Source organism: Procambarus clarkii, chromosome 53, assembly GCF_040958095.1.
Source record: "Procambarus clarkii isolate CNS0578487 chromosome 53, FALCON_Pclarkii_2.0, whole genome shotgun sequence".
NCBI lineage: Eukaryota > Metazoa > Arthropoda > Malacostraca > Decapoda > Cambaridae > Procambarus > Procambarus clarkii.
In genome coordinates this window covers 30,742,868-30,763,295 of record NC_091202.1, presented here as the reverse complement: position 1 = coordinate 30,763,295, position 20,428 = coordinate 30,742,868, and the positions used below count along the sequence as shown (strand labels likewise).

At 41.3% G+C, this 20,428-nt stretch overlaps 1 protein-coding gene across 1 annotated transcript in view; it reads right to left on the bottom strand.

The window, feature by feature from the left end:
* Window positions 1-12,530: 12,530 nt before the first annotated feature.
* The window catches only part of LOC123767141 (neuronal acetylcholine receptor subunit alpha-7-like), a 454,788-nt gene continuing 446,890 nt past the window's right edge, over window positions 12,531-20,428 (bottom strand). The window contains 1 exon segment of the mRNA XM_069304850.1: window positions 12,531-20,198. Coding sequence (XP_069160951.1) covers window positions 20,073-20,198 — 126 coding nt within the window. The 3' untranslated portion in view covers window positions 12,531-20,072.

Genomic DNA, 20,428 nt, shown 5'->3' with positions numbered 1-20,428 from the left:
AAGCACATCTGAGCCATACTTAATCTCAGTATACATTGCTGAAGGATGCTAATAACTAAATTATTTATTATAACACTCAACCAACAAACACTTCAGAAACCTCGACAGAAAAACCAAATAGAAGAATTGCAAACGCGGTTGCAACATCAAGCAATGGGACAGACAGCAGGCACTCAATTATAGACTCATGCCACTGGCAAGCATTCCGAACACAGTGATAATGAAAGCAATCAATTTTAGAATATTGGTCTGCCTAGAGAGAATCAAATTAGTAACAGAAGAGCAACATGGATGGTCGTGCCTGATAAACTTAATCGAGTCCAAGAACGTAGTTACCTCCCTAAATAACTTCATTCAAACAATTTCTTCCTTACCTGTAAACTGGAGAATCTGATAGAGAAACAAGGAGGGGATAACTGGGAACATAGCGTAACCAAGTTGTTAATATGTTTGACCAGAGATCATTAATGGCACCCCATGTGTGCCAATTTTGTTAATAATTACTTGAGAACACTGCCAATACCAACGAGTCCGCGGTGTTGGTATCTACATAGCCATGTTGTTAGTATTAACCTGGTCACTTTCTTAATGCCAACACTGTTAATAATAAAATGTCCACACTGTTAATTACACAGTGCCCATTTTTTTATCAACATGTCTAATGAGTTAATTCCACTTCGTGACCAATAGCCTCCTCTCCATAACTACACTAACGCACTCTCCTCACAACACATAATTCAGCTGACCAGAAAACACCACACAATTATTACTTGAAATACAAATTTACTGAGAATTCGAAGCATTTCGAACACACTTATAATTTCATAACTACCAACACAAGCACACTTATAATACCTTCATAAGAAACAACAATGCATTGGTCACTATAAACCAAATTAAGATCTCCTTATTCATTACGTCTATGCTACACTTCTCAAAATTACCACAATATCACACAGACTCGTCTAAATTGCTAAACCAACCAGCACAATCACCACACAGCCACCACCATCACTCCCAGTCACTACACAGCCACCACCATCACTTCCAATCACCACACAGGCACCACCATCACTTCCAATCACCACACAGGCACCACCATCACTCCCAATCACCACTCAACCACCACCACTCACAATCACCACGCCAACACGACCAATACAGACCGTATCACACTACGCCCAACGACTATAGTTACGTTGGTCATATAAAATCAAGAGAGAGGCACAACCTGAGCATCCCTACAGCTTCCTGATCTGTTCCTCCCTTCCATAATGCCTCCCTTAACCGTCTTTCTCCCTTAATCCCTACTTACTCCCTTTTCTCAATCAATGTCTCTACGGGTTAACTGCCTCCCTCCCACTCCCTTCCCCCTCTCTCCTCTCCCTCCCCCCTCTCTCTCCCTCAATTCTCCTCCAAACTCACTCTCTCTTCCGCCTACCGATCTTCTCCTCACTTTAATCGCAGCATCCGGGGAGCTTGTGAGAGACACCGGGAAGGAGGCAACATTCCTCCATGTTGCAGAGAATAGTGCAAATTGTTCCGTGGGATTTACATTCAAATCATAGTTGGAGAATTTTCAATGATTAGCATCGACGGACTATCTGCATGCCTACTGCCTAATGCCTATCTGCATGCCTAATGCCTAATGCCTATTTGCATGCACTAATGTCTTTGAGGAGGATTTATTAAGTTTTAATTCGCTTCAGGATAACGTGTTGCTATGTAGGAGTTAAGAGGGAATGGTAAGGAAATACGGGAATGGTTGAGAGTTTTTCGTGTTCTCTGACGGCCGCTCGTGGAAGGAAGAACTCTTTCAGTGAGTTAACAATTACATTAATTCTGATCCCTATTATAATTAATAGGGATCTTATGTTCTTATGTTCATGAACCCTCATTAATCACGGGAGAGAGACATCTCCCGTCACGCAGGGTGCAGTCGCACCTCCACAGATCTCCAGTATCATCTATTGATACTGGTAATGGCTCAAAAGGGCCACCACTTACGGGCTATTCATGCCCGTGCCACCTTTTTGGGTGGCTTAATCTTCATCAATCAATCCTCATTAATACATTAAGTTTCTTTTACTCACGTGATAAAATATACATGACAGAACTCAAATAATTTCTTGGTTATTTTCTTTCCTGGTCATACGTAAACATATTATGTTTATATATATTATATTTATATGTCTGTCAGTTTGTCTGAGGTTCTAGGCCAGACGCTTGGGGCTAGCTTCATCAATATTTTTCCCAATAATTACTTTTAGGTACATGCCCAACATGGATGGTCTGGATACGCGTGAATGGAAATATCTGTCTGTTTGTCAGTCTGAGATTCGGGGCTACACGTTTAGGGACCATTTGCACTAAAAAAAAAAAGAAAAGTCCCCAATAAGTTCTTTACATGCCTAGCATGTGTGGGTTGGAATAGGCATCAAAGAAAAGGTGACCCCCAAATCTACCAGCCACGAGAAATCTCAGAATATCATTGACTTGATCATGTATTATTATTATTGTTGTTTATTTCTTATTCTTTTTTTTATCACATCATGAAGAGTTATGCGCTCATGATGCCAGGAACACATTCCTATTATACCTCGGCCGTAAGAGGCAAATCGGTGTGTCAATAAACAGTAGCTGGTACTCGCTGGAGTCAAATAAATCGGCCGCTCCTGCAGCAAAGGCAATCACGTCACCCATTCCTACACCACACGCTATGGGCCTGAAGGGAGAGAGAGAGAGAAAGAGAGAGAAAGAGAGGATTAAAGAGATAGCAAGACAGAAGTAGGAAGACAGAAACTGATAAACAGGAAAATAGACAGAAACAGGAAGATGAAAAAAATATTCTGAGAGACAGACAGATATACAGATATGAACAGGAAATAGGAAAACCTACAGAGATACAGATCTGAGGTCCCCTGGTTGACACATGCACTGCCTGTAATCGCACCGAATATAACTATAAAATAGAATGTCTGTTTTTCAGGCGAAGGTTCGAGGTCAGTCACTTTGTGATTATATGGGGAAATAGTTAAAAGGTGGAGATCAGGATTTGGCCCCCCATGTCCCTCTTGAAGGAAGGGCGGGCCCTGTATTCCCTTCACGAAGGCTGCAGATATGAAATGTTCTGCCCTGTCTCAATAGAGTTTATCATTCTTTTAAATACCTATGGAGGGAACTACAGTGTTCCCTTTGAATATTACTTTATTCACTCTCGTATTCTTGAAGATATCCTCACAGTGTACCCAAAATTTGCCAGTGCAGGCTACTGAACATACGGCCCTGTATGACTAACCATCCTGCGAGATGGGGACTTTTAGTACCACTGCTGCCTTACTCTTGTGTTGATGATATCCTCATAATGCACCCAGAGTCTGTCAGTGCAGACTACTGATCACATGCCTCTGTATGACTAACCATCCTGAGCGATGGGGATTTTTTAGCATCACGTTGCTAGCTTTTTGACACACTCTACTCCCCTTCAGATAGTCTTGGGCAGCTGCACAAATGCAGATGCACCTAAATGTGTTAGTACAAAAACTGGAGGAGATGAGGGAGGGTGTGTGGATATGGTTGGGGGGGGGGAGGGGCGTAGACTTGGAGGGTGTGTGGGTGACACTAGGGCGACCCGGGCACTGCTGGGTATCCCCAATAGTGTATATAAACTAAATTGGATTCCTGGCTGTTTTCTTGTCGATCTCCCCTTCCCCCCCCGACTCTCTTCCCTCTATCCCTTCCCCTCCTCTCCCCCCATATCCCTCCTCTTTACTCTTCCCATCTTCCTTAGCATCCTTCCTCTTCCATCTCATCTCTCTCAATCACCCCTTTCTTTCTCCTCCCCCTTTCCGTCTCTTACCCACACTTTCTCGTTCTTCATCTTTCTCGCCCCTTATCTCCCGTCTCTAATTCTCTCGTCCCAACATTCCCCTCTCACCCCCTCTCTCTCTCTCTCAGAAAATTTAACAATACAAAGTGCTGAAAACTTCTAAAAACTCTTCCAAAAATAAATCTCCAATTTCAGGCTTAATGAAAATCACAGGGGTCGCCACAGGTCGCAAATAATTCTTAAATGGTGGCACTAGGGGCCAAGTCTGACTGATCTGTGACGTTCCAAAACCAAGGTGTCACCTTGAAAAAAAATAATATTGGGTGAGGTTAGCTGAAAGCTGGAGTTAGCATTGACCCCCTGCGCCTTCCCCACCTTACTTTGGGAGAGACAAGCAGGTGATTGATTGATTGATAAAGATTAAGCCACCCAAGAGGTGGCACGGGCATGAATAGCCCCTAAGTGGTACAATTTTTTTTTCTCAGTATTCTGAGGTTGCTTTTAACCATCAAGCTGTTATCACAAGCAGATATGACCATTTCTAGATATACTAGCTAGACTACACTGGGTATGTTGACCAGACCACACACTAGAAATTGAAGAGACGACGACGTTTCGACTTGAGAATCAATCGACTTGAGAATGGTCCAGGACGGACCGAAACGTCGTCGTCTCTTCAATTTCTAGTGTGTGGTCTGGTCAACATACTTCAGCCACGTTATTGTGACTCATCGCCTACATTGGGTACCTGGCGGTGCCTGGGACAATCCGGTGCCCTTGTTTTCCCCTACACTCACCCATGCACCCTCCATATCTCCCCCCAATCACCATAGCAATCCTCACTGTCGTCATCAATGTAAACATCTTCATACCATCTACATTCCTCCACAACACACTCCTCCCCATCTCTCACACCTCACATAATCCCCACATGTCCAATCCCCCCACACACAGCTGGCTCATATCACCCCAGAAAGCCCTCCCTACCTCCACTTACATACACTTCTCATCTCCTCTCAGCAGCCAAACGCCACGAAGACATAAGAAATAATTTTTCAATGTCAGAGTAATTAACAAATGCATTGGGATGTGATGTGGCAGACTCCATACACAGTTTTAAATGTAGATATGATAGAGCCCAGTAGGCTCAGGATCCTGTACATCAGTTGATTGACAGGCGGGACCAAAGAACCAAAGCTCAACCCCTCTGTAAGCAAACTTAGACGAGTGCAATTAGCTCTCGTCTAAGTTTAGACGAGAGCTAAGACACACACACCCATCTCCCTCACTGGCCACACACACACACACACACACACACACACATATATATGTCCTTCCACCCCCACCCCCCGTCTCCTCCCTCCCTGCCCACACACGCCCCAAGCATTTGACTTCCACCATTGGAAAGAAAAATATACTGACAGACATTCTGTTATATATTCATAAACGACGGAGTATCCAATCGTGCCCGGGTCTGTCTATCCGTCTCCATACTCTTGCCATTCTTCACTTCATCCTCAAATAGACAGTCTTCCCTTCATTGTCTATCTCTCCCCCATATTCGCAACTCTCTCTTTCTCCTCTCCCCTTCTTTTCTCACTTTCCCCTCACCCGTTTTCACTCCCCTCTTCCTCCCCCGTTTCCCTCCAATTTCCCCCTTAAACCCTTCTCCTCCTCCTCCTCTCTTCACTTCCTACTGTTTCCCCTCTTTAACCCAGTCTTTTAATTCCTCTGACCTCCCGTCTTCTTCACACTCTTCCTGTTCATCACCCCTCTGCATTGAACGTCACAGTTCAAGTTTTAAATGAGTAAACAACACCAGATCTCAGATCAAAGAGAGAAGAATTTTGGTGTTTTAAATAGGGTTCAAAACCATGATTATTTCTAAACACAAAACAAAAGCTAATTTACGAATAGGAATGTCAAAGAATGTTGCAAAGTTCCTTTCTAACTTGATAGCTAACAGTACCCAAACAATGAAATTTACAATAATGTCTTTATGGACTGGGAATTTTAACAATAGGTAAAAATATAGTATTTAATATCTTCTACAAAGTCACGTAAAACAATTTGTTTAGAAAAGTATTTGATCGAAGAATGCAAGAAGTTAAATTCAACATAAAATAATTTGTAATTACAACAAAGACGGAAAGTTCAATTAAATAATGTTTTTGCTTTTATCTTTAATAAATGTAGAAAAAATATATTACCCTGTTAATCTTCGTTTACGATAAATAACAGTAAGATGGCTACTAACATTAACTAAGAAATGCTCTTTTTGTAATTAATCCCAATTTATTCAGTAAATGTCAAATAAATCATCTGTTACTAAGTAGTCGACGTTCTAGTTGAAGGAAAAGTCGCTCTGCTAGAGACCTCTTGTTAACATTTCCCCCAAAGTGGCATAAGTCGTTGGACGACTTCAAGACCAGCTGTCATGTTGCACTAGACACTTGCAGGTGCCTTGGATCGAGAATGGCACTGTGGACTTCAAGCAAGGCTTCAAGCACGGGGCATCTGAGGCTCTATTTTTCAGTTAATACAAGTACAGACCAAGTGTTGTTTTCATTGGAGCACAGCCTGAAAGCTGCTTAATTAGTTCAAGCATACCGCAGGGCCCTTTGTGGCGTAATGCCTAGTTCAACCATTAACCACATCTCATCCCAGAAGCTCGGGGCTATGCTGTGACAACACTCTAACCTTTGCATATGGAAAAGTATAAATACCAATTGTTTTCCAGGGTCATTACTCACAACTGCCGCTATATCTACTTTGGATAAACGATGACAGGTCTCCTTTGTGGCCGAGAGAGCAGACTCGGTGCTCGGTCCCATCCCAAAACCTGACCCCTTCCCAGTGCTAAATAGTCGCAATGGCTTGGTGCTTTCCCCCCTCATAGTTCCCTTCCCTTTCACTGTTACAACTGGCATAGCAACACACACATGAATGGCAAAACATCTGGTGTACAGTAATAAGTTTACATCTTGGGAAGGAAATTCGATTCTTCAATGAGCAAAAAGAGCTACAGGTTAATGGGGACCTCCCCGCCCCCCCCCCACAAAAAAATATCCAAAATATGTTTTGCTTTATTTTTAATATTACAATAAAGTCTTGAAGTTTAGCTACAATTCAAACTTAATTTGAAGGAAATCAGACAAATTTAAACATTATATATATATATATATATATATATATATATATATATATTATATATATATATATATATATATATTATATATATATATATATATGTTTTTTTTTTAATTTTTAAAAACAATTTTTAAAAACGCTTTCAACTCGGTCAAAAGGGAAGCAATCCTCACTGCAGTCCAGGAACATTGCCCAAGCATTCTCCCGTTTGTGTCAGCAGGCTACAGCAAAGACTCAACCCTCCTGTTTGGCAAACATGAAGTCACCTCAGCAGAGGGAATTCAACAGGGTGACCCACTTGCACCGTTCCTCTTTTGCATAGCGGTTCGAGAAATTACAACCAGACTGTCCAGCGAGCTCAACATCTGGTTCCTGGATGATGGCACTCTGGCAGGCACACAAGATTCCCTGCTAGAAGACCTACAGCTGGTGAAGACACGGGGGGAGTCCATGGGTCTCGTTCTTAACCCCTCCAAGTGCGAAATTATTGCATCCAGTGAAGTAATCATTAGAGCAGTGAAATCAGTTCTACCAGAAGCCTCAGTCGTTAAACCTACCGACAGCACACTACTCGGAGCACCTCTGGGCCACAATGCTATTGCTGCGGTCCTTGACGAAAAGTTTAGAGACCTAAAGAGGATGGAAGAGAGAATTGGGGACTTGGACTCCCACGATGCCCTCTACCTTCTCACAAAGTGCCTTACCTTGCCCAGGCTAACATACTTCTTAAGGTGTGCACCAACTTTTGGCAACCCACTTCTAAATCAATATGATGAGCTCCTCAGGTCAATATTCAGGAAGGCGCTCAACCTAGATTTAGATGACAGTCAGTGGGACCAAGCAACACTACCAGTGAGATTTGGAGGGATAGGCATACGAAAGGCAACTGAGGTAGCACTTCCAGCATTCTTATCCTCATGTACAGCAGCCAACGAATTGGTAGGGCAGATCCTACCAGAGCGTATGAGAGAGACAGCGGGAACTCATGATCAAACGTTCATCGAAGCAGCCAGACAATGGGACACCATTGCACACCCTCAACCCCGACCACAAGTCCCAAAAGACCACAAGCAGGCCCACTGGGATAGCCCCATAATGGAAAAGACTGTCACAGCAATGATTGACAATGCTGATGCTGAAAACAAAGCCCGCCTCCTAGCGGTAACAGCACCCCACGCCGGGGATTTCTTATTTGCTGTGCCCAATGCAGCCCTGGGAACTCGCCTCAGTCATGAGGCTCTCCGTATTGGAGTTGCCCTTCGCCTTGCCGCCCCCATCCTCACCGAACATAGGTGCATCTGCGGAACTGCGATGGCAGACCAATATGGTCGTCATGGTCTGGTATGTCGTAAATCAAAGGGTAAAATTGCAAGACATGAAGAAGTCAACGACATCATCAAGAGGAGCCTCGCCACAGCCCGCTGCCCGGCACAAAGAGAACCACACTTATCCAGACCTAACGACCCTCAGAAGCGCCCTGATGGGGTCACCTTGCTACCTTGGAAGGATGGTAAGCAAGTGGTATGGGACTACACGTGCGCTGCCACACTTGCCAGTACCTACCTCCACTACAGCACACGTGAAAGCGGTGGTGCTGCTTCTTTCAGGGAATCGCAGAAAATTATTAAATACAGAGGTCTAGCACACTGCTACAGCTTTGTTCCGATCGGCTCGGAGACCCTCGGTTCGTGGGGAAAATGTGCATTGAAGTTCCTGAAGGAATTGGGGGATAAATTGATCAGCGCTACAAAAGACCAGAGAGCAAAAAGTTTCTTGTTCCAGCGCCTCAGTGTTGCGAGAGGGGAAATGCCTGTTGCGTCTTGGGCACTAGTCCAACTTCAGAGGAATTCGAAGAAGTGTTTGACTTGCAACAATGATCGAACCCGTCTGTGACATTCATCAATGTTTCCCATTGTTGTGTTTTTCAAGAGATCCATAACCTTTAAGCACCTTTTTGCATTATTATTTTTGTATCAACCCATGTATATCTTGTAACCATCAAATGCATAATAAAGCACAAAAAATAAAAAAGGAAGGGGGTGGTAGGAGAAAAGCACACAGAAACTGTATTGGAGGGGATCTAAACATTCCCTCTAATGCGTGGTTTCCTCCGAGGCTATGGGTCCCCCTTCTTCCAGCTAGAGGTGGTACTCCCTTCCTATATTAAAAAAAAAAAAAAAAAAAAATTATATATATATATATATATATATATATATATATATATATATATATATATATATATATATATAATATATATATATATATATATATAAATATATAATATATATATATATATATATAAATATATATATATATATATATATATATATATATATATATATATATATATATATATATATATATATATAAAGTCGAAGACGACAGTAAAAGTATAAACCAAATATAGTGGAAATAACCGTAACAATAATTGTCCTTGGGTTCAAAATTTTAAGTCATAAATTACTGGTCAGTAATAAGTATGGCTCTGAGAGTTTTAACTCTATTTGCCATAAAATATCTGCCGTGCTTAAAACTTCTTATAAGAATGGATGTAAATCAATATCTCAGGAAAAGAAAGAACATTCTAAATATATAGATATTTTGACAAATTGAAGAATGATGAAAATCATATATTTACCAGACGTGATAAAGGTTATGGAGCGGTACAACTTAAAATATAATTGATTATTGTAATACTTAGGTTAATAGTTTCTTCGGGGGACTTCTCTAAATTCAGATGATTGAAATGTGACGTGTCTCAAGTTTTAAAGCTTGAACTCAAATTAAATAGCTTTTTAAGACATTAAAAGTCAAGTAGGTGATCAAATTTATTATGTACCTGGGGCTTTAAACCAGGTTAACTTTATTGGTCTTCCCAAAATTCAGAAACAGGGTTGTCCAGTCTTCTATTGGTACTTTTAACCATAAATTAGCAACTTTTTAAGTACCAATTCTAAGTGCAACTTGTATTACAAATAATTATACGATTGAGAATATTTCTCAACTTGTTAAAGAAATCGGAGCTCGTAAAATTTAATAATTATGTTTCAAAAGCGAGTTTGGATGTTGGATTCTATTCACAAATATCCCACTTAGGAGAAACATCTCAATTGATACTTCATTGTTTATCTTGAGAAGGTTCGTGTAATTTTGGTTTAAACAGGAAGCATCTTGGTAAGTTATTAGAGAGCGAAACATCTGCAAAATAAAAAGCAGAAGCTTTTTATTTTTATGGTAAACTGTTTACACAAATAGATGGGGTATTTTTGTAATTGACAGTGAACCGATCTTATGGTAATTTGTAAAAGTAATTTCGAGAAAAATATGCATATATATATATCACCGGCAGAATTCAAGCCTATTTTTGTATTGTTGGTTAGTGGAAGGCATCTTTCTTATCTTTAAGGATTTTTCACAAATTGAGAAGTTTTCTTCGTAGATGAATTCTAAACATTGAGACTTGGCATTTACTTAAGAAATTGAGTAAAATTCTAAACTCTTTTTTTGACTCAAACTTGACTTTTGTTTGACTTTGACTTTTGACTTTTTTTACTTTTTTTTCTAAACTGACTTTTTGACTTTTGACTATTTTTGAAATATTATTACTAACAGTGGAGGTTAGTTTCTTGTGTTAGTTTGCCATAAATCTACATTCTTTGCATTAACTTAGTCTTTGTCCAAAACTATATAAACTGCATACAATCAAAAAGTTATTAATAAATACAGCTTATAACCTAATTAGCGTACTAATTATAAATAATTTGATACGGAAGTATTCGCATGATTTTGTTTCTAATTTAATTCCGAGTAGATTGTAAAATAAAAAATTTATACCAATGGTGGAGGTTCCCAGTTCCACAAAGACGTACATTACGTTAAATTCCCGTATCTAGGCACTGTAAACTAATACATTAGGAAGGAACTACGGAATATTCTCAGGCATATTTATCCACAAATAAGTTTTCAATTCGTGTACCGTAACAACTACACCATTGGAAGCTATTTAAAACGAAAACATCCTGTACTGTCTTAAAACGAAGACATTTGTATATAACAGATGAACAACCGATCTTTTTTTTTTTTGGGGGGGGGGGGGGGGGGGAGTAAAGAGGAAGGAGAGGCATAGGTGAAGGGAAGTTTCGAAGTGGGAAATACAGTGAAAGGTATGAAATCAGGCGGGCTGTCCACCTTGCTGACACAACATATCTACTGTTGTTCATCTGTTAAATGTTCCAACTGCATTGCTCGATTACTCACGATACTTTAAACACCGTATTTGTGAACATATAGACGTTTCTTACCGTCCTGCTCTGCCTCTTAGGCAATGCTGTCTGGTCCGCTATTATGCACAACACAGCGAGGATAGCGGCCACCCCCTTTCACCTGCAGCGATTTCGTTGTTCTGATTGCTCGTTTGTCACGCCATAAACTGGCCGTCCTCAGGCCAGGCTCGTTAGATGAGAGGTCGCCACTCTCCCCCCCTCCCCTCTCTCCCCCTCCTTGAGACTCATTCAGCAATCTTAACATATTGTGTAATAAAAATAGGTTTCTTCTCATATATAAATGAAATATTATTATGCAAAAAAATTAAGTGTATAGTCAGGTATAGGTTAGGTTAGGTGTTTAGGTTCTGTTGGCGATTACTTGTATTTGTAGTACGTGGGTGAAGCATTTATGGAATTGTGGTTCGAACAAAATTCGTCAGCGAAGCACTTGTTCCGGAAGTGTTCGAATGTCATCAGTTGTGAGTCGTGTGTAAACCGTTTTTCATTCATAAACAGGGGGTTTGGCGGATGCATGGAATGGACTTTGCGCCTTTGTTTGGAGGACGGGCTGTTACACACGACTCACAACTGATGGCGTTCGAACACTTCCGGAACAAGTGCTTCGCTGACGACTTTTGTTCGAACCACAACGCTGTAAATGCTTCACCCACGTACTACAAATACAAGTAATCGCCAAAAGAACCTAAACACCTAACCTAACCAATGCCTAAATATGCACAATATGATAATATATAACAACATTAATATATATTTGAGAAAATTCCTGTTTTGAATGAACAGCATGTTAAAATTTATGAATACGTCTTTGGGGTCGACCGCTGGATGGAATGGACATGGTCTGAGGACGGGTTACTGGTTTGAACTTAACATTTTGGGAATTATCTCAATTGCTAGAATGAGACCTCAGCTTAGAGGCCTGGAGTGCTCGACTCACTTGTTCATACATTAACTGTCGTCTTCTTTGAAGTATATTGTTGGGTTTTTATAATTCTCTTTCTTGCATATATATATATATATATATATATATATATATATATATATATATATATATATATATATATATATATATATATATATATATATATATATATATATATAAATATATATATATATATATATATATATATATATATATATATATATATATATATATATATATATATATATATATATATATATATATATATATATATAAACAAACTTGCGGAGATATGACAACTCAATCACAGGATTTATGCATTAAATGGATTTGGAATGAAAGACAGTTTTAATCAGAAGTCGGCAATCTTTATTGAAAATCTAAATTACAGATAAAAATCAAACAATGGCAACTTCTCTGCACATGTGGAACTAAATAATTTTTTTTGACAACGCATATAGCAATGGTATTGAATAAAGCAAGATATACACGTAGCTTCTACGGCAAATACAAGGTCTTGGTCTCAGATATGCCAAGTCAATATTGCAACTGATGGATCTATCTCTCTCTCTCTCTCTCTCTCTCTCTCTCTCTCTCTCTCTCTCTCTCTCTCTCTCTCTCTCTCTCTCTCTTTTTCTCTCACTCTTCTACACCCTCTTTAAACTTCTCACTCTGAAGACCTTTCACGCACCAGAAACATACTCATGGATTGATAAATCTGTCTTGTATACTCATTTTGCCTATACACGATTATTCTATCTACTTCTAAATCATGGTAATTCTTTCCTCAGTCTGCTAGCTCCTCTTCTTCTACCGCTAGTCAGTGAACTAACCTCTGTTCTCACTCCTCTGTCTCTTAGCCTCTGTTCTTCACTACACCCCTAACGTCACCCGCTAAGATTTCAACGCCTATTGAGTCAAACTCTGACCTGGGCGTCAGAGCTTCGCTGAACCTAGGTCAGTTCCGTCGTCCCTTCTCCGGTAACCATGAATTTTCTTTACCATTCACCCATCCTATCTTCTCTGGTAGCTATTGGAGCAACCAGCCTCTCTTCGTCTACAGCTGTAGCATCAATCATCCTCTCTTCACTGACAACAATAAGTCCAACCATCCTAACTTCGTTGAGAGCTATAGCGTTAACCACTCTAACCTCGTTAACGGCGATAGTGTTCGTTCTGTACACGACATGCAGACTGGAAATTTTTAAACCAATTTCACTATGGTTCCACCCTGTATTTTGACGAGGAGATTACTAAAGCTAATCTTGGAGGCGTTCAACACACTCTTGGAAGACGCTTAACTCGAAAGGTGAGTTTCATTTCCAAGAGGAAGAAGCCTCAGGAAAGCCTTAATTTGACCTCTTTCGTCCTTGAGCATAAGGGTGAATTAGAATCGTCTTTCACACACATCATTGGCAAAGAGAGATGACAGCAAGACCTTGGGTTCTTTTTTTGTAAAGACTAATAATGTATATATTTATATATGTACATATTTTAAGCATATTTCAGTAAAATCATTTTCTAGATTTTGTAGTTTTGAGGGAATTAACAGGTCGAGACTTATTTTACACCATGATGTACACTGATAAACTCTTGAAAATGATGAAATGGAACAGATTAGGTTGAGATATTGCCGGATGAGGCTGCAAACTTGGCTCTCATCATGAATAAGTGGGTGTCCTGGCGCAAGTGGTTTATTCACAGTGAATAATAATAACAAGAGGGAAATGGGGTGGGAGGGGGATTAATACGGAATAGGGAGGAGATGGATGCGGTTTGTTTTGGAGGGAGGAAGGGAGGGAGGCAGTGGGAAGGGGGTGGGAAAGTGGTGAACTTGGCACCACCTGGGGTAGGAATTATTTCCTCTCATGGTCAGCTATCCATGGGTGGTGGTAGAGGGGGGAAAGGGAAAGGGAAAGGTTTCAATAACATGTAGGGCACGCTTAGATGGTTCGCAATGAAGAACTACTTGTAGTTTAACACACACACACACACATGAGGAGACGAGAGGCATGCGCAGCACAGATGTTTGGATATTTTTTAGGTAACAATAATCCAGTCAAAATGTATAATTTTTGTTTTTTTAGAAATATAAAAGTAATATATATATATAAATATATCCTAATTGATGCGCCATGAATTGTGCCACGACCACTCAAAGAAATCAAAGAAATCTTGGGAAAGTATAGGTCTCCAGAACAAACAAGTGTATTGATCGCGTTGTGAGCATCAGGAAGCTGCAGACCCGGCTAGGGAAATCAGAAATACTTCAGTCCTGCCTTACTCATGTATATGGCAAGAACGTTGATAAATAGCAATCTTTATGACAGTCGCCTTTCAGCTGCAACTGCTACAGCTGCTGCTGCTGCTACAGCTACTGCTGTGGCTGCTGCTGCTGCTGCGACTCTCAAAGTATACACGTGGATCTTCCCCCAATTGGGGAAGAGGGTTAACAAAGAAATATGAACCAAGAGTGGTTGCAGACTGAGTATATTGCGTTTCCTGCCATTGGATGAGACGGGACAACTAGGAAAAAACTATGTAATAGCAAGCACCCGTTCCAAGAGCGAAAACAAATTGTAATAACAATTGTTTAATTAATGTTAGTATGATAGGTTCGTGAGCTCGTGTAACTAGTTTCTCTTTAAATAACTAATACTAAGTAACAGTAGCAATTATATCCTAACCCTTTACATACAGGATTGTCAAAGTGGCCTTGGCGTTCCCCCTATTGAACACCAGGAGCTGTTCTCGTGGAATGAGGGGCCTCTGGGTTGGGGAACTGCCATGCCCGTGTCTTGTAAAGCATTCTTTACCATTATATCGTTATTACGACAAATTATAAGGTAGAAGAAATATTACATATACAACTATCTGGAACCCCGCCTTCACAGAGTCGATATACAATCACATTCTTGAGAGGAATACAAAACAAATGAAAAAAAGGTCATCGACAAACCCAATTTTCTCTTTTTCTTAATTGGTCTGTTAAAGGTGGCGGGCCCATTTTCTTTCTACTAAGAGAAAACATGAAGAAGAAGAGATTGTGCCTCTCTACACGGCAGCTGACAGTCAAATGTCACTATCACAGTTATGGTGTCATTGTTGCCTCTTGTTTGGCAGCGAAGGAGGTCACCCTTGCAGTGACACAGTGCACCCTTTTCCCCCATTCGTCGAGGGAGGTCACTCACATTATACCATGTTCATTATAGGGGGGGGGGGGGGGAGTTCTATTACTATTTTCGTTTCTTTTATCACCGGTATGAGCAATATTTCTAGATTTTTCACTATTATAGGTGTCTCCGTATTATAGTTAATCTCTTAATTTCATCTAACAGCTCAATTAATCCTGGGTGTGCAACAAACAAACCCCTAAAATCCCCCCCCCCCCCGTTGCTAGTAACCGAGAGTATAGGAGGTCCTTAACTTTATCGGTGTGGAGCTGTTGTTTAAGATTCGCTACCAGGAATACCAAGTTCCAAGTAGCACGGGCTATGGTGAGCCCGCAGTGGACTGCCCGTGGTTGTTTCTTTAAATGACAAACGTCCACAATCCGGGTACCACTCTGTGCATGCACATAAGGCATCCATACGTTTTTATGGTACAGTCAGTCAAGAAGTCATGATTGCTTTACTGTGTTCTACTGCCCTGTGCTGAGAATGGTAGCCAATTCACACTAACTAACTGTATACAAATATACAAATACAACTGTATATATATATACAGTTAGTGTGAACGTTACACACTAACGTTCACACTAACTGTAGACAAAACACAATTTCTTACACTGTTGTTCTCAAATAGTTTCCGGTTAACAATTCAAAGAAGATAATGAAAATGGAATTATTAATATCAGGTCAAAGCTACAAGAAAGAGATTATACAATGGTTTAACACAGACATTCAGATTTACAATATAAAAAAATAATTGTACAGACAATACTTAGATGACCAAAATAAACCTAACCCAAAAATATCAAATATAAAAGAGAAAAATTAGACTCAAAGGGTTTAACTTTCTGAATGATTTGATGAGAATCTAGCATAGTTAGTCTCACAACAGTTGTGATGACGCAGAACAGGAAGACATAAAAAATGGGAAAAAGCACAGCATTAAATAGACTGAATACAATACACGTTCCAAAAAACCTTCAATCATTATACATAAAAAAACCCACCTCATACAGGGCAAGTTATATACATAGGACCACATATATACACACACGCCACATCTCCAGCTTGAGTAGGTTATCATCATCAAGTTCACCTGCACTGTTCTTATAGACACCTTCACAATCGTGGTGAGATCTTTGACGAGATTAACACTACTCTTGACGGAGATTAAAAGCGAGAGTGACTGTGCCCTGAAAATGGATCATATTCACAGATGAATCATGATGGGAAAATTGCCGCTGACACCAGCTAAGGCTTTTGATAAAGGGTCAGAAGGGTGACCAAGGAACACAAGAGAGAGTCCTCTTCCCAGTAAAGCAATTAAGCTTGCTTGATATTTTCTTGGTAATGAAAGTAAGTTCATATATGTATATGTATATATTTATATATATATATAAATATATGTGATAGGTACAAAATCAAAAGTTCAAATGCCTAACAACAATGTTACTTGATCGCTAAACTATCAACAAGAATAGTTCTTAATTTAAGTTTAGGAAACGAAGAGCATACTTATGAAGCAAGATACCCGTATTTACAGCTATGGAACACAAGCACAGAATCATTAATGGACACAAAAATCACAAGAGGAAAGATCACAACTCAGACCCATGACCACAGCTTAAACCCATGATCACAGACTAAACCCATGATCACAGCCTAAACCCTCTGATCACAGCCTAAACCCATGATCACAGCCTAAACCCATGATCACAGACTAAACCCATGATCACAGACTAAACCCATGATTACAGCCTAAACCCATGATCACAGACTAAACCCATGATCACAGCCTAAACCCATGATCACAGCCTAAACCCATGATCACAGCCTAAACCCATGATCACAGCCTAAACCCATGATTACAGCCTAAACCCATGATCACAGCCTAAACCCATGATCACAGACTAAACCCATGATCACAGCCTAAACCCATGATCACAGCCTAAACCCATGATCTCAACTCAGAGTTGTTGTTGAAACAAATATATACAGACGGGGAGTTGTAAACAAATGTTTTAAATACAATATAAACCAAAATGGCTTGACGTGCTCAGGCAAGAGAAACCCAGGAAGGGACCCTAACTACAATGATTGCATTACCTAGCCCTCTTGACCGCCCGGACAAGCCGCCGCCGCCCGACAAACGCCTCTGGGTTCAACACCGAGGTGTGAAAAAATTCTGAAATTCTTGTACACTAGACTTAAAGATACAACTAGTGCAACTATAGCAGATGCATACAATCACACACACACACACACACTCTCTTAACAATCGCCAGGATGTCGAAGAACAACGAAGGAGCATTATAAAACACCACACTGGTGACGGTACACGTCGACACACGCGCGCGCATACCTACACTAACATCCATGAAAAAGATAAAACCTTTGATATTTTGATGACGCTAAGACCCCCCAGAGAAAAGCTGCCGTGAGCACACAGTTGGGGGGGCATGACTGCAGGTTCGACTCCTGCTGGGGTCTTGGTGATCCTAGTCAGGGCATCCTTACAGAGGCCTCCGGGCGGAAATAGGCTGCCGGCGCGTTGTAACTGCTAGGAAAATGTTCACTACGTCATCTCGCCAACTCCTCCTCCACGACGTACGGATTCATGACGACGATTCGGCCCAATCACTCTCTCACACAAGAGCTGAGAGCCCAGACGCTCTGAGAGCACAAACGCTGAAAAACCTTTGGGTATGAAATGAATTCATTTTTTGTCTCGTCAAACTTGAAGGAGTTGGAGATGAACAAGAAACCTGTTCTACCCTTTCTTTTGTGTGTAAACCTATGATTGTAAAGAGAAATTTAAACTACGTGTTGCGTAGAGGTTTTCTGTAGTATACCATTGAAATCTGTTTTACTTGGATGAGACGTAACTTTCATTGGTATTATTGTCTTTGGGAAATTATTGTCAATAAGTGTTTATAGAAAACGGAAAACCAAAAACATATATATATATGATATGATATGACACCCATTGTTTCCTAGCGTCATTTAACACTTTGTAATTACTTACAGCCTGTAAGATTACCACCTAATTGTTATTTTGGTTTTACTGCTTGAGTTCGTAAAAAGTATTTTGCGTGTTGTTTATATCTTTATGGAAATAACGAGTCACTCAGTAATCATCCCAAGCTCAAGCAAATCATAGAAAACGCGTATTTACACCAACAAAAAGAATGGGAAGATAAAAATCTACACGCTAGCTAAGGAGCCAACAATGTTCACCCTGGGGGCTAGTGGCGCGACTCGCTGTGGGGAGCGGATAGGCTCTAGGGTGAAGTTTAGGGCTAGAGGGGGTGGGGGTAGAGGTGTAGGGCAATAGTGACGCATAGGGCTAGAGTAATGGTGAGGGGCTAGGATAAGGCTCAGGGTTATGATTGAGGATATCAAGGATAGATGGAGGCTTAGAGGCTAGAGATTTGGTCAGGGATAAAATAAGGCTCAAGACTAGGGCTAAGGTTTAAGATTTAGGGTGAAAATCAGGGCAGGACTGAGAACCATGGCTAGGTGAGAACCATGGCTAGGTGAGAATCAGGGCTAGGTGAGAATCAGGTCTAGGGTGGGACTTATGCCCAAAATGGGACTCATAACTAGGGTGGAACTAGAGGTCAGGGCTAGAGTGAGGCTCAGAGCTAGGGTGAGGCTCGAGAGACATATCTAGGGTGAGGCTAAGGGTCAGAGTGAATCTTGATATTTAGGCGCAAGTAGTAAGATAAGGGGATAGGCGAGGTCAGGTAGACTCGCAGTGAGGAATGGGACACAAGGATCAACAGGTCACGCCGCCAGCTCCCACACAAGTAGAGATTATTGCATGGAGACTCAACTTGCTGAAACAGGCTGAAGAAAAAGGAAGATGGCGTTCAAAGACATCTCAAAGTATACGGTGAAATATTTGATGGTTTACAATAATCTCAGAATCACTTAATACTGACACATGAGCAAGGGAGCCAACGTGTTCTCAGCGTACAATTCGGCGCACATTTTTTGGCGTATAGTCATGTTACGCAAGTAGCACACTGAAAGGAGCCCCTCTCCGAGATGACGGTGGGTTCCGTGAGTACAGCAACTCTCCGTCGCCTCTGCATGTTGCTGCTGTTGCTCCTGCTGCAGCCCGCTGCAGGCGCCCATTTGCAGCGCACGTCGCAGCCCGATTGTCCTCCGCAAGACTCCAATTTGTCCAATTTCTTGTTGCTGTCCAGGCCCCAACAACCTGGCTACTTTGGGGGGTTCAGTGCAGTCTGAACTACAACCCTTCCCTCTCCCAGCAGCCTAGGAGGAGCCTGACAGGCAAGGTGTGTATCCGCGGATGTATGGCGGCAATGAACTCGGACAAGCACCGTATTTGCGGGCTGCGGCAGGCACACCAGCACCTGGGCTTGAGCGAAGGAGTGACACACACACTGTCGCCGCGAGCCAGGGAATGTGCCGGCCCTTTGGCACTTATGGAAGCATGGTGAGGAAGGGTGGTGGGGGTGGTGGGGGTTGCCCACTGCTTGACAGCGAGAGGCGGACTCCTTTAGAGACCAACCGCAGGCGCTGAAGCCACGTGAGCAGAGCTACCGAGAGCCAGATGATGGAAACGTACGAGGTGATTACACCGCGTACGTCCCATGCCGGAACAGCGACGCTGCAAGATACACCTCCAGCGAGGATGTAGCGTACAGCGCCACGTGAACCGACAAATCCTTCATCCGGCTGGCTAATTATTATGGAACTATAATGTGCGGCGCCGACAGCAGCACAGCGACGGTGGCAGTGACGGTGAAGAGAGTGAAGATGATGAGACACAACCGGTCCACCACCATCGCCGCGAATTTCCAGTCGTTCGCCACCTGAGGACAAACGGACCCGAGGTTACTAATGCTTGAGACCAAGAAGAAAGAGCGGAAGTAACTGCCCAAATAGAGCAAACAAGATAAAAAAATGAATAACAACAGTTAGGAAACATGAAAATTTCGTACAATATTACACAAGTGAACATGTTAAAGAATAAATTTCAATATATAATACAAATATACTACACTATTAAGTGGTATATGGTCAGGAAAAGTTCTCAGATCTG